This window comes from Poecile atricapillus, chromosome Z (assembly GCF_030490865.1).
Source record: "Poecile atricapillus isolate bPoeAtr1 chromosome Z, bPoeAtr1.hap1, whole genome shotgun sequence".
Taxonomy (NCBI): domain Eukaryota; kingdom Metazoa; phylum Chordata; class Aves; order Passeriformes; family Paridae; genus Poecile; species Poecile atricapillus.
In genome coordinates, this window is record NC_081289.1 from 97996008 (window position 1) to 98010292 (window position 14285).

Consider the following 14285-nt stretch of genomic DNA (forward strand, 5'->3'; position numbering starts at 1 on the left):
TTTTAACTATTCAGACACGCCGGAGCTTGCTTTTTGTCCCGTGAGTGCCGAGCCAAATGCTTCAGCAAACTGCCAGTTTGGGAAACCCCACAAGACGTACACGCGTGTTCTTGGAGATCCAGGACACTGTAAAGCACCCTAAGACTGCGGCAGGAAAAACTCCTTCCCGGGAGGAGTGGTGCAGCACTGGAACAGGGGGAGTAGAGAGAACTCAAGGCTCTGCCAGACCAAGTCATGGCCACCCAGGCCTTTGGCTGGGTGGCCGTTCTACCAGCACTGCTGGGGACCTGTAGCTGCAGTCATGGGCTACTTTTTGAAAGATACGTTGCCCCAAATGCCATCTGTATCAATGCACCTACTAATCCCGTGCATTACTTTACTCCCTGTCAGTTTGCCCCATACATTCAGTGACAGCCACTAGAGCTGCTCCAAGTCTGCAGTCTGCCCAGGAGAGCTGCCTTCCAGTCTTGTAGTATCAAATTTTAACATTGCTGCCAAATCTCCATTCCCTTATCTCACCTTTGAGTCACTTTAAAGCCCCATGGATCTGTCCTTTAATGATTTTTTACCAAATCTCCCACAAAGTGTCAGCCCCAAGCTCCTCCTTAGCTCTGCTGTCTGGTCTCCACCAGCAGCCACAAGCAAGGAGTGGAGAGAGCCCAGGTTTACCAGAGGTGGCCAGTCCATTTGAATGCTTCTCCAGCTCCAGACTTCTCAGACCTAGTGCTGACCTTCATCTGAAAATGCCCCCAGGTGCCACGAGATAGTACTCGGCTTTTTTTTTCGTGTGACCTGCCTGACACTGAAATTCCATGTCCAGTGGCATTCAGAGGAAGATCTGCAGTTACCTCCGAAAATACTGCTCCCAGCTAGGACAAATGAGGGGATGGAGGATACAAATAGGGGCTGTGCCAAGCACTGGGCTCAGTGCACGTCTCCTTGAGGTGAGCAGGATTATGGCCCAAGTCACTGGCATCATCTCAGTTGCTGGCAGGAGAGAGGAGGGAGCTTGGAAACACCCAATTCACCCAAACACCTGTTTGTTCAGGCTGAAGAAGCCTGACAGGTACAAGATCAGACAAACCTGGATACCAGTTTCTATGCCACCTGTTTACCAAATGCCTTTCTCCAGGGCATGCAAGCTGGGAGAAGCTCAGGAAGTGATCCACTTGCACCACTGAGCTTCCCTACAAGCTCACATTGGTTTAGCACTCAGACATACATTTGATCCACTTTTTTTCATCCCATCTAGCTGCTGTCAGATGTAGCTTTATGGGCACCAGAACCTCATCCAAGGTGTTTTGATCCCCTTAGAACGCTCTCAGCCTGTCTCTATCAGGTAAGACATGGAGCCAGCTTCTCAGCCCATTTCTTTTCAGTGCATCAGCGGTAGTTCTTTCTTGGCAGTTTCCCGTGACACACTGTGGTAATGAATGTTACAGGTAATGTACAGTGTAGCACTTTTCACAACACACCCAGTTTCACTAACCCCGACTACACCGCGGCTCTCAAGGAAGTGGCTTGGCATGCTTGCAGCATGTCCACTCAGGTCACCAGCTCCTCTTGCCCTAGCCAAGCTCTAACTTCACAGAGCAGCACAATTCTTCTGTTTAAGAATTCCAGGTCAATCTGAAAACATCAGCAAAGAACAAAAGAACATAAAAGGGAGCTTTCAGCCTTTATGAAGTTTTAAAGTGATGGTTTTTTCATTGCATGATTTTTTTTCACTTTTCTCATCTAACGGAGTCAGCACATGAGAACCCATGCTCTCAAAGGTTTGCCTGATGCACAATTCAGTGCAATGTGTCACTGTGAGGACAAAGGATTAGTGTGGTGAAAACAGAGACAAAAGATCTCTGCAACAAAAGTCTTCCCAAATGTTTTGGGAAAGAGGAGTCCAGGATTGGAAACTCTAGAGAAAGGAATTCATTTTGAGACGGCAGAGGGTTCTCATGTTTCTCTGACAAAACAAGAGTTCCTCAAAATGATGTGAACACACTGGGAGATGAAAACAGGTAAACTTAAAAATCAACAAAATACAGCTAAATAGAATAAAGAGAAAAGAGGAGGTTTGCAAGTACTTATTTTTCACAGCCTTGTTTGTTCACTGCTTTGTTTGTTTTAGTTATTATATCATCATCTGTTTTGTCTAGGTAATCAATGATCATTTTCCATTTTATAAAAATCACGATGATCCACAAACCATGCTTATCAAAGCTGCATTCCCTTTTTTTGGTTGTAAAATTATCCTGGGTGGGGTCCCAATAATTACACATTCCAAATCCACATTCCAAGGGGTGATCAGCTGGGCTTCTGCAGATACATCCTACATGGTTTTGGCTTTTATAGTGAAGCTGGAGTTCCAGTGAATTCCCTGGCTGTGCCCCTTTCTTCCAGCAACTAAAGCTTTTACATGCCTTATTTTATTTACATATAAAAATAATTATCAGTGAAAACCTCTGAAAGTGTTCCCCTCCTTAGCCTTCTTCCATCCAGACCAACTGCAAATTCTACCATTTGAACCAGACTTTCTAGACATTGTTGTTGTTTTCATCTGGACTCTCTGTGATTAAGCCATGTCTGTCCTGGAGGACAGTGTCCAGAACTGCATCCAAGGCTCCAGTGGAGGCCTTTCTAATAGCTGTCAGAATGGAAAGTAACTCCACCACCTGCCTGATTCAGACGGGCCATGGATGCGGCCCTAGTGAAGTGCCACGCATTCATGAAATCAGAAAAACCATTCACAACAACCCTGCAACACTGACTGCTGAAAAAATGAAGAACCATGCAGCATTCTGTGTGTATGAACAAATTCCACAGAGCAGGTATGTCTAGCACCTCCTAGGGACAGCAGACTAATAATTATGCTATTTCATAACTTGGAGACTTCAGGAATCTCAAAACATTCAATACTGTGTATGCCCAACGTCCTCTGCATGTTTTTCAAAGCAGATCATGAAATGTGTCAAAGAGCACTAGCAGGTGAATTAGCAAATGTATGTCAGGATCTCACTTGGGGTAAGACAGCAATGCTACAAGCAGGTGTAAAATCACAGTTCTGCACAAGGAGACAGCAGTACCTGTACTGTAATGGACTAGTAGTGGAGCTGCTGAAGGCAGGGGTGGGACTGTGTCCTGGGAATGGAGACACACGTCAGTGCAGCCCCTCTGGATACAGCATATGAGCATAACTCAGGGTGCAAGTGACTTTGGGTTGGTGTATGCTCCATGCATGCACAAAACAATTCACCATGTGAACAGTGGTGCCCATGGGTTTGTTGATCAGTCAGACTGCACTCTGTTTTACCAATATACAAAGCAGCCTCTGTGAAATCCAGTACCAAGCCGCACAAATGTGTGGGACTGTAGGAATGTGTCCTTGCTTCTGACCTGGGCTTTTCAGCCACCAACCACCAAGGAGAGGATGAGGCATATTTCAGAAGCGGCAGACAAGCTTGGAAACTATATTCAGTGTCTTGTACATCTGCCAGGGTCTTTTCTCCAATAGTAGAAGAGTCACAAACTGCCTCATCAGTACAGAGGTACAAATACACTTCTGGCAAAGAGCAGATCCTCAAGCCTGCAAAGGATGCAAGCACAGCTCAGGTACTTCTCACAAAACTTTAATTTAGTTCCAGCAGAATGCTCTATTACCATGAAAATGGCTTGTAGCCATCAGTGTGCACAATTGTGAAGGTGAGATATGGTCTTAGACATAGGAAATCTCTCTTCAGGAGCTCAGGAGAGTGCTTGTCTCATTCTATTGTCTTACGTCATTCAAACTTTCAGACTCAGATCCCATCCTACACAGAGGGAAACTTTGCATTGAAGTTTATCTTACAGTAGTTCACCACATGGCTTCCTTCACGTGCATTCTTCACCTTCTCTGCCATGGCAGCTGGGTGATTAATATGGAAAGACTATTGATTAATATGGAAAACTAATTACTATCTTCATTGTTAATACTACCTCTCTCTCAAGTACACTTAAGAGTCCCTGCCTCAGCCCACTTAAATATGGAGAGGACCATGTTAAGTAGCAATTTGCATTAGAGTAGCATTTGCTGTTTATCACTGCCCACTCTGATCATAAGGGCTCTGCCATACCCAGTGTACATCCAGGCAGAGAGACACACACATCAGACTTCCAAGAGGACTCCTTGTTGCTTAGCCCAGACCTTCTCCAGACCACCACCAGAATTAGACTAAGGGAGTGCAAATGTATGTCCTACATGCTGTAATAGCTTGTTTGCTCAGAGTATTTGCATGCATTTTCTCTCTCCCACCCTACTGTTACACATGCACGGCAGCTTTCAGTCTTGTTTCCCTTTCTGTCCAGTCTCCTGTACTCCTCCAAACAGCATTATAGCAGAATTTCTTAGCTTGGCCTGTGTACTACTAGAAATACTACACAGCTGTGCACAGCAGAAAAAAATCCTGTTGCAGGCATTCATCATGTAAAGTTTTAATATTGTGTCTAACAATCTAGAGGGACTATAGCAAGCAAATTTAAATTAAGACAGAAGACTATGAAATATAATCATCTCTACACCTCCTTTAAATGTTTCTAAGACCAAAAATAAAGTAGGTTCTAAAGTAAAGGCTGAAAATACTGTGTTCAGAGGACTTCAAGCACCCGTCTACACGCTTACAGGACTGTTTTCTCCTGCCTCCGGGGAGCAGAAGTCCTCTGAAGTTTCTCAGAAGCATACATGAAAACAAGCTATCAAAGAAGAGGGAAAGGAATGCTTTGAATTTAGCAGCTGGTCAGGGGTTGGGGTGAGGAGGGGGGCAGAGAATTCAGGAAAGTGGTGTCACTGCTAAAGAACAGCAAACAGAACAGTAAGTATACAAAGTGATACCCTTCTGTGAATGCTCCACCCCACAAATGCAGTATTCCAAACAAGGCCCTATTCAAAGCTTACCAAGTTAAGGAAAAGGGAAAAAACTCAACAACAATGCACACCTCCGACAAAAAATCCAGAAATAAAGAACACTTGTTAAAGGAAGGACTACTCTGTAATGGCTCTGAGTAATAGCTATGAGATAAAAAGCACTCCGAAATTAGGAAATGATCACAAGAACAAAATTGAACATTGTTTTATTGATAAATTTTAAAATAATTTAACTCAAATATTCTAGCATTACAATAGTAAACAACATGAAAATTTTCAGAAAGTCAGCTGAAGTTAACAGAACCCAAACTTGTTAAACGTCACAGATTTTTCAATTTTATCCCCATTATGTCTTCAAGGCCATGTAGTAGTTATATTTCTGTTCAAAGCCTGTTACTTATTTTATTGCTAAGCTGCTACATTGCAGAAGTGATGATTAATCACCCTTTGAAAATTCCACAAGACTTTGAGACACAAAATCATGAATCCATGCATCAATATGTGGAAGAGATGTGTCCACAAGAAAAGTCACTATTTTTCGGTCCCAAGAGTTAGTGCTGTCATTAACTGCCTGTATTTGTGCCACAAAAGGTTTCTTCTCTACAAGATTCCGAAACACTATCGATGCTTCTTCTGACCACTGCTGGTTTTTCACTCCTAGGACAAATGTGAAGCAAAACAGAAGGTCATTTATATACTAGACTAATCTAAGTTTTTAAAGAAGTGGTGTGAGTTTAAATACAGATGAGAAAACAGACTTGAAAGTGTTAATGAATGCAACTTAAATCTAGAATAGAAACATAAGCTCACTCATCTCCCACACAAACAAGATTAATTATTACACAGACTAGGACATTTATTTTTTCTTGAAGTCTAAAGATATGGAGGTGTTTGCAGAAGTGAAAGGCAAATGCACTGACTCACTGAGCAATTCAGAGAATATTAGCTGCCTTGCATGACCAGGGCTTATCATGAACCATGACAAGAAGGAAACTAAAGACCCTTTAAAAACAAACTTTATCTTCAGCCTGAGTAATGCTGGCATTACTTGTCTGTTGGCCTTACTTTACATTTTCTTCATCTCAAAGCAGTATCAGTTACTAAAACACCTGCCAAACATTCAAGTCCCAAGCTAGGCATACAGAGGGCAGAAACAAAGAGAAATTATACCTAAATGCCTCACAACTGCTCTTACTTTTTTCAGAGCAGCATCCCACAAAGTCAAGTCTGCTGGAACCTAAATGGGTTGTTGAATATGGCTGCAATCCACCTAGAAATAAATGTCTCCTGCAGACTTGGGATTCAGTTCCCTAGACCACTTCTGGTGTACAGCATCTAGACAAGGGGCTCAAATATCATGCAGGAATACCCAAAAGCCACTTTATGGATAAGAGAAGCAGAACAGCAAAATGACAATACTTTGCTTTTACTATTAGCAGAAGCTTGACACTGATAGGACAACACAAGAACACGGCTGCCTGCAGATGACAAAAGGAACTAAAAGCCAATAGTAAATCAATACTTCAGAAAGGGTAATTAATGCTAGGAAAGACTATTGTGGAAGCAAATGGAATTTTACAAGGAAACAGATCAAAGACTGAGACATGAGACACAAAAACAGAGAGAAAAAAGTGGAAGAATAGCAGAAAAATAGTTACTAATCTTCCAGGCTCAGCTGGCCTGCTTTCAAATATGAAGCATCTCAGAGGCAACTTAACTAGCTACTTGGGAGACTCAGCGAAGCAGGAAAAGCTTATGACTTGCAGGCTTGCTGGGCTGGATCCTCCAGAAGACAGACACAGCTGGAAATCAGCCACATTACAGCACTGCATGCCGAGAACCCCAGCCTGTGGTAGCACATCCATCACCCATCACCAGGTTTAAAGTAACCCCTAAAGTCACACTGTGCAAGAAAGCAAGTCCACAGAAGGCACAGAGCACTAACTCTGTCACCTGTCACTTCCAACAAGCATATTCTGTGACTGAAATCTAGAGCAGTGCTGACCAAGCAGCGTCAGAAAGCAGCAGCTGAATAAGATGAGACATATATATCTGAACATAACACAGAAATGAAGGAAAAATTTTGAAAGGAAAGACAGCAAGGAGATATCAAGTTTTATTTTTTAAATTCTCTCAGATATATATGCACGCTCTCTATGCACCATATTCTCAAGGAAGTTATCTTAAGTAAGCTTATTGAAAGCCCCATTCCCTCATGGAGTTTTTTGTTTGTTTGAGAAAACCAATATATTTCAGGCAACTCTAGATTCCAAATATGCACTGGTGAACTGTAAATTACAGTAGGGTCAAGATACATACAGAAAAATCTCTGGAAATTCAGCCTCTAGATTCCTTACTTTATGTAAACGGTGACAATCAGAACATTAGGTTCTTTTCAACAGATACGTTATAACTTTCACACTTGGTAATACTCTGACTTTGTCCAGTTTACGTTTCTGCTCATCTTGTATGCCCACTGATGTAAGACTTCAACAAAAACAATTGCAAATGCTTGATACCTACCTGCAAGCTGAGCTGTGATAGCTTGGAAAGGTAGTCTTCTGAAGGTATCCAGGAGTGGCTGTACTTTTTGTATGCTGACAAACTCATGTTTGCCATAGTCCAGCTCATACACTGACAAAAACCCATTTCTAAGAATTCCTTTTATTATGACCCTGTACCACCTAAGAGGGGGGAGAACAAGAACAGACCATTTGAATCCATATTCACACACTGTCTAAACACCAGAAAAATAATGCACAACCAAAAGATCTTAACCAACATGTCTCAGGCTTCCCAAATCTGAACTGAGCTGAATAAAAGTGAACTATCCCAGCTACAATCTGGAAGCATGAAGAGACTGCAACCTCATTTTCTCCCTTAATCTCTCAAATATCATTGGACATCTGCTACGTTAACAATGCCGACTAAGCAAAGCTAGGCTTGCCTAGCTTAGCAGAGTTAAGCTTGCTTCTAAAGATTTTAAGTAATTTAAGAGTCTACTTACTCATCTCCAATTTTAGCTGCATACAGCTTGTTTTTTTCAATGGTCACACGTTTCTCTTCTGCCCTGCTGTAGTACAAGATCATTTCTTCCATTAGGGCGTACAGATTGTTTAGCTCATTCCAAGGCTGGACAATGAAATGACCGGGATGGCAGGCCACCGAGACGTAGACATCCATGAGGTCACCAGGCTTTGGCAAGGGTAGAGGAGGAGGCATATCAATGGTGGACACTGCACTGCTGGGTTCTCTGCCTGAATCAGGGAAACTCTTCTCCAGCTTCCCACTAGATAACTGTAGAGCTGAAACAGCATCACACATAGCTTTTGTGGAGCTAATCCCACTGGGTGTCACACTCAAGAAAACATCTTTCTGATGCTTCCACAAGTCTGCATTTTTGATCTGTCTATTGATGCTATGATCCACATCTGGGAAATTCGCTGGAGCAAACAAGTAAATATGCGCAATTCCTTTTGAAGCATCCTGTTTAATCACCTTAGAACAAAAAACACCATTTTAACAAGTTAGTAACTATTAAAGGCACATCTGATTTTGTACAGAAGACTAAAGCAGCAACAGTTCATTGCATTTATGCACAGAAACATTCTCAGTGTTCTCCTAAAGATATTAAGGAAGTTGTAGGTAATAATCTGTTCACAGCAGATAAAAAGATAAAAAGCACCTGCAGCTGTTCCACTAATTTAAAGCAAATACAAAACCTGAATTGAGTTCTGTTCTGTCCAACAGGTTCAATCTCAGTACTGTGCCAGTACAGTTGCCAGTGTCCACACAGATCTAAACAACTTACTAAATAATAACACCTGGTCCTTTCAACTGTCTTCCTGTCATTATAGGAAATGAGGCCTACTAAATTAGATGAAAAAAAAAAATTAAAAAAGCTTCCAAGTTTCTCTTATGCATAATTTTCAATAACATAACAGTACTTCCTATTTATCATCAGATATGCTAACATTATTAATGGAAAGCACTTAAATTTTGATTTGACAAAGTATGCAACATTCCTGTTGTGATTCTTCTGTTGATGTTCCTAGACAGGAATAAAAACTTTCTGCAATTAAAGCATGCATCTGCTGTCTGTTATTTAATACAGCAAAAGTTAGCAGCAAACTCAAACTCTCTTGGAAGAGGATGTCTAGAAAAGCCAGGTGCAACAGGTACAAGTCTCAGACTAGAAGTCTAGACTAAAGCAAGCAGAAAGGTTACAGAAAGCTGCAAAGCACTTTTTTCAAAGTGTCTGACAGTAGCTGGAATCAAAAGGTTATGAGGAAATTACTTTCATTTAATCTGTAATTAGTAATAGATTTCCTTCAGGAGGGTGCTTTCAGTTAGTTAAACTGTCTAGAATACATTGCAAATGGAAATGACTTTACCTCAAAGATAAGAGAAATTCTAAGTATATAAAGCATATACGAAAACAAAGTGGATTAGAAAAAGCAAACAAAAAACTGCTTTCAAAGATTAGAAGGAGAAAATGTTTGGTCTCAAGAGGCATAACAGTAATTCAAGATTAACTCAGAAGTTGCATATTTTTATGTGCTGAAACATGACAACAGTGTTTCTTTCTGATCAGTGCCAAAATACCTCTAGCTGCATATTTGGGCTTGGACAGCAAAATGCAAAAAACTGCTGTGAAAGCTGCTAAATTCACAGCAGAAGGGAAAAGAGAAGATTCTAACAGGCTTAAGCAAGGAAGTTTTATGACAAATTTCCTAAAAAAGAACTTTGTATAGAATTTATGTCCTTTAGCTGGTTACAAACTTTACAAACACTATTAACGTTACACTTCTGTAATAAAAACTAATTTGATGCGTTCTTAGGCTTTTAAAGTTGTTCCTCCAATGTGCTTTTCACACATCTATGTGATTTCAATTCTCATAGGCATTTTGACTACTTACTTTCATGCTAAATTCAGGACAATTTGTTACAGCATCTCTCAGCCACAGTACAGCATCTGGAGTCCACATGCCAGTGTTAGGAGGCAGATCTGCCAGACAGCATTTTAAAGCCTAAGAACAGAATTAAGTATAGAAGATATAATTTAGTAACATGAAAGCTGGCCCATAAGTTCCAATGCAGAGAATAATGCCGACAGAGTCAATTATTTACGGCAAACAAAGAGACAGAGCAAAATGCAAATCCACTACCGTGACACATACTCAGCATCGACCAATTCACAGGACTACATTGTGATTTATTTCAGGCAAAGATTCACAATGGAATACACTTGAATACTGAATGCTGTGAAACAAAACAGAATTTCAGTACATAAACCTTTAAGCATCAGCACTACAAACACTATCAAGAGATTGAATACAGGTTAACTTTAACATGTCTTTATACCTGAGGAGGTATTGCAATTACTTCTCTCAGGAATTGTGGTGGGATTTCTTTGAGCTCTGATACTTTTACAGTTGCAACTGTTCCATTATCCATAAACTGCACATCAAGTGCCCGTCTAGTGTGAATAATTTTAATCTGAAAGAAGAAAGCAAGAACATAATTTTGAGGTTAAAAACCCAACAGTGACACACACAGTATAAAATATTTCATGGAAACTAAACATTCAGATTGAGTTGAACAAAAAAATGAGGTATTTCTATGTGGGCAAACTCTAGCAGCTTTTTGAATACTACTTACCTCTACACGTGCCCATTTTCCTTTGGAAGGAAACAAGCAGATTTTGCCACAGAAAGGTAGCAATACACTGAACTCAGATGTCTGCTGCAAATACAAAAACAGAAGTCAAAAAGCACAGAGCTTTTTGAGTGCTGTCTTGCACTCAACTAACCATTTCAAAAGCAACACATGGCATAAACAGTACCAAGAAGCAAAAGCTCTGTTTCAAATAAAAAGTGTCTTTCCAGCTTTAGAAGCAGTTCTTATCACATTGCTTTAAGCTTCCCCAACTGGTAAATCTTTTAATGCCAAGCTCTGTATTTTACAGGGAAATTGGGAGAACATGAAGTGCCAGGGGTGAAAAGCCACATTTGGAAACAGACTAGGAAATCACCGATTACTTGACTTGAAAAGCAAGAGCACTTAACAGCTATGACAGACAATTGAAGAAGCTCCTAGCTTATATTCTAGAACACACAAATTCTTGAGATATATAACAAACCAAATTTACTGCTGACTCAAATGAAAGTTTCATAGGGGTGACAGCCACCATGGTAATTCTAAATAACATAACAAGACAATGGCAACACTATAAAAAGTATGGGGAAAACTCCATTTGAAGAACAATCAACACCTTATTAGGTTTAAATTCTTGGGCAAAATAAGCTAAAACCCTTCAAATAAGCTGCAAAGCCTGATATTAAAAGAATCTGAAGAACAATCTCTTTGATAGCAGCAAATAGAAAATAACAAGTACTCTCTCCAAAGAATAACGACTCTTGAAACACATATATGGCTGCCTTCCTTAGTGTCTTTGTGGTGCTAAATATTTTAGGGTTTATACACTTTCTTTCAGTGTTTGGCTTGCTTGAAACTGAATCTCGACAAATGAAATGTGTTCGGTATAAAATATTTCCAGATGGTCACACAACAGGTCTAAAGCTCAACTTCTACACCTAAAACACTTTGGCAGAGTAGTTTCACAAGCAGTTCTAACAGGACCTCCAAGCATCTGCTTTGCTTGATTTGATTTTGTCAGGCTCAGCTGAATTACAAAATTGATTCTCTTAATTCTTACAAATTAGATTCTCGTAAGATTTCTTCTCTTTGGCCTAAATTCTCTTGAGTCTAATAAAGATTGTTCCATGTGCAAATGGCTGGTGGAATGTCAGACTTCTCTGCCACATGCCTAATTTAAAGCAACCTAAGACTTTTCAAAATGTCTCCTACACATCACTTTTATCTTGATACTAGCCACAACATTCAAAAAGTAAGGATGCAAGGACAAGATAGGCAGAATCAGATATATCAGATCAAAGCCACTGAATCTCCAAAGAAGCCCTGTTAAGAAGAACAGACCTTGATTATGCTGTTTTTACTGCCACTTCGTACAGACCTAGCTGTTTATGCACCTCAACTTCATAATGTAAAATTTCCAGAAAAAAACTCCGCAGTGTTTTCACAGGTTTTATACCAAACTCATGCAGTTTCCATTGGAAGCTTCCCATTAAGAGCCATAGTGTTACTTTTCTAACTATTTAAGGAAAGTTGCAAGTAGTTACTTAGAGAGTGCCTGTGAAAAAGAAAGCATCAAAGGACACTTTTTACGCTGAAAGGTGCACCCCAAAAACCCCCAAACTAGAAAGAGAATTTTCAGCCTTTTTGAATAGTCTATGACTACCACAGAAACTTGAACTTACGTGCAAGGAAAATTATTGGTACTCTCTGAAGAAATGCTGCATTACTTCACCACTTCCCTCACCACAGACCTTACCTTGTAAAGAAAGTAGTCTTCTAGTTTCTGCAATATTTCAGAAAGTCTAGACAAGCCTTTGGATGGCACTTGACAATAAAGGCTCCCATCAGAGGAAACATTGGTTACTCTGACTTTGGTGTATAGTGCATCTACCTGCAACAGTAAGAGTTTGACAAGAAAGGGAAAAACAACCCACACAAAATCTAGCAAATTTCTGAGTACTGTTTTTTGTCCATCTAAGATCTCAACAGTCAATGATTTTTAATGATTAAGGAGGAAACAGGACAATGGTACCTGTAGGTGCAGTTCAAGGGACTTGTCATACAATGCCTTCAGACAAGTAGCATTGATGTTGATATCATCTTCTCCAGAAGTGTCATAGAGAACAAGAAGAGGAGTATCACTCTTTTCCAGTATTTCCACAGCAAATATCTTGAAGCATGTCTGTGATTCCACAGCCTTTACTAGGACAGGATCATCACAGAAGGCCTCCAGTCCTGTAAGACACACCGTACCTTTTTGCATACAGAAGTTGTCCTGCACCCCTACTACTTGCAGTCTGCTTAATTTCTACCATTTTATCAAAGAAAGACATCTTTAGAGGCAGGGCAGAATAGAAAATAAAAAAGATCCTCCTCAGAAAGACTTGAGGCAAATGTGTAGAGAAAAATGGAATGCATCCAAGTATTAAAAAAACAACCAACCAACCAATCAACCCCAAAAAAGTTAAGCTCATTCACAGCAACTTCACATATTTAAAATTTACTATTTTTAAAAAGTTAAAAAGGTCTATTAGTTTTAGAAAGGTGAATAAATTCCAGTCTAAGAAGCCTGCAGGTATGCAAGTACTGAAAGGGGAAGAATCACTTCAAAATAATTAAATAGGCTCATATTTAGTAATACTGCCTAATCTGGCCACAACAGATGTACCTCATTTATGAATAAAGACATTGTATTAGTGTACATTGCTTCACACAACACATTTCCTTCATTTTTAAATGTTTCCTTTTATTTCTTTAGGCTCATGTATATTAAAGGGACAAAAACGTCCTTGTTAAGTGCAGAAACTATTAAGCTCCATTACAGAGGTACAGGATAAAATAGTCTTCTAATACCAAGGATTCTCTGTAAAACTCTTCTTCACATCTTTTCTTCCTTCCTTTTCCTTCTTTCCATGCATACCCATGTCTGCTTAGACTAGCTGAGCTGAACAAAATCTATCAAACACATACAGAACTACTACAAACAAAAAGCAGAACTCTCAGACTCACAGAGGCTTCAACTGAGCTGTGCCAACAGTAAGCAGAGCAGGAAGCATGTGTGCAGTCAGCACTGGCTCTTACCTGCCAGTTTACATTTTGCAACTTGAAAAGGAAGCGATCTGAACTGTTTCTGTAGTCTGCACACACTGCTGCTTTCAACAAACTCAGTGAAGCCATGATCAACATAGTATACCTGACAACGGAAAAGGGAATTAAAAGCACAAGATCATGAATATAATTGTAAGTATGTTTTCTTTAGTCTAGGGAGAATGTATCCAGTTACCACATTCTCTATACAGCCACAGACAAGTTACTTTTTGCCAGTTAAGTATCATTAATTCCATGTTTTCAGGAAAAGCCTCCTCAAGATTGCTATAAAATCATCCCCTCCAACTGTTCTACAAAATCTCAGCTTTAAACATGAACAGAACTGGAAGAATTCAGCATATATTATTTCAAACTACATGAAGAAGGGTAATAAAGTTGCAATTTTTATTTACGACGTTTTGAAAGTGTTGAAAAGTCAAATACCACTTAGGTGCCATTTTAAGTTTTGCCTATTGTTTTTACAGCATTAAGAGAATAATTTTGATTTAACCTTGTCTTTACAAATATTTATAGAAATATAAAAATATATATAATATATACATATAATATATAAATATATATATAATATAATACATATAAGATATATATAAAATATATCTATAAATACCACAGTTAATGCAAGAAA

The 14285-nt window shown here is 39.6% G+C and overlaps 1 protein-coding gene across 6 annotated transcripts in view; it reads right to left on the bottom strand.

Moving 5' to 3' along the window:
* Window positions 1-5073: 5073 nt before the first annotated feature.
* The window catches only part of TDRD7 (tudor domain containing 7), a 47052-nt gene continuing 37840 nt past the window's right edge, over window positions 5074-14285 (bottom strand). For 5 of the 6 annotated variants that reach the window (XM_058864776.1, XM_058864781.1, XM_058864778.1 and 2 more), the window contains exons 9-17: window positions 13634-13745; window positions 12585-12787; window positions 12309-12443; window positions 10556-10639; window positions 10259-10393; window positions 9814-9924; window positions 7902-8392; window positions 7418-7578; window positions 5074-5551 (exon numbers count right to left, since the gene is read on the bottom strand). In XM_058864776.1, coding sequence (XP_058720759.1) covers window positions 5331-5551; window positions 7418-7578; window positions 7902-8392; window positions 9814-9924; window positions 10259-10393; window positions 10556-10639; window positions 12309-12443; window positions 12585-12787; window positions 13634-13745 — 1653 coding nt within the window. In that variant the 3' untranslated portion in view covers window positions 5074-5330. The remainder of the gene's footprint in view (window positions 5552-7417; window positions 7579-7901; window positions 8393-9813; window positions 9925-10258; window positions 10394-10555; window positions 10640-12308; window positions 12444-12584; window positions 12788-13633; window positions 13746-14285) is intronic. The other variant, XM_058864782.1, reaches the window with a different exon arrangement.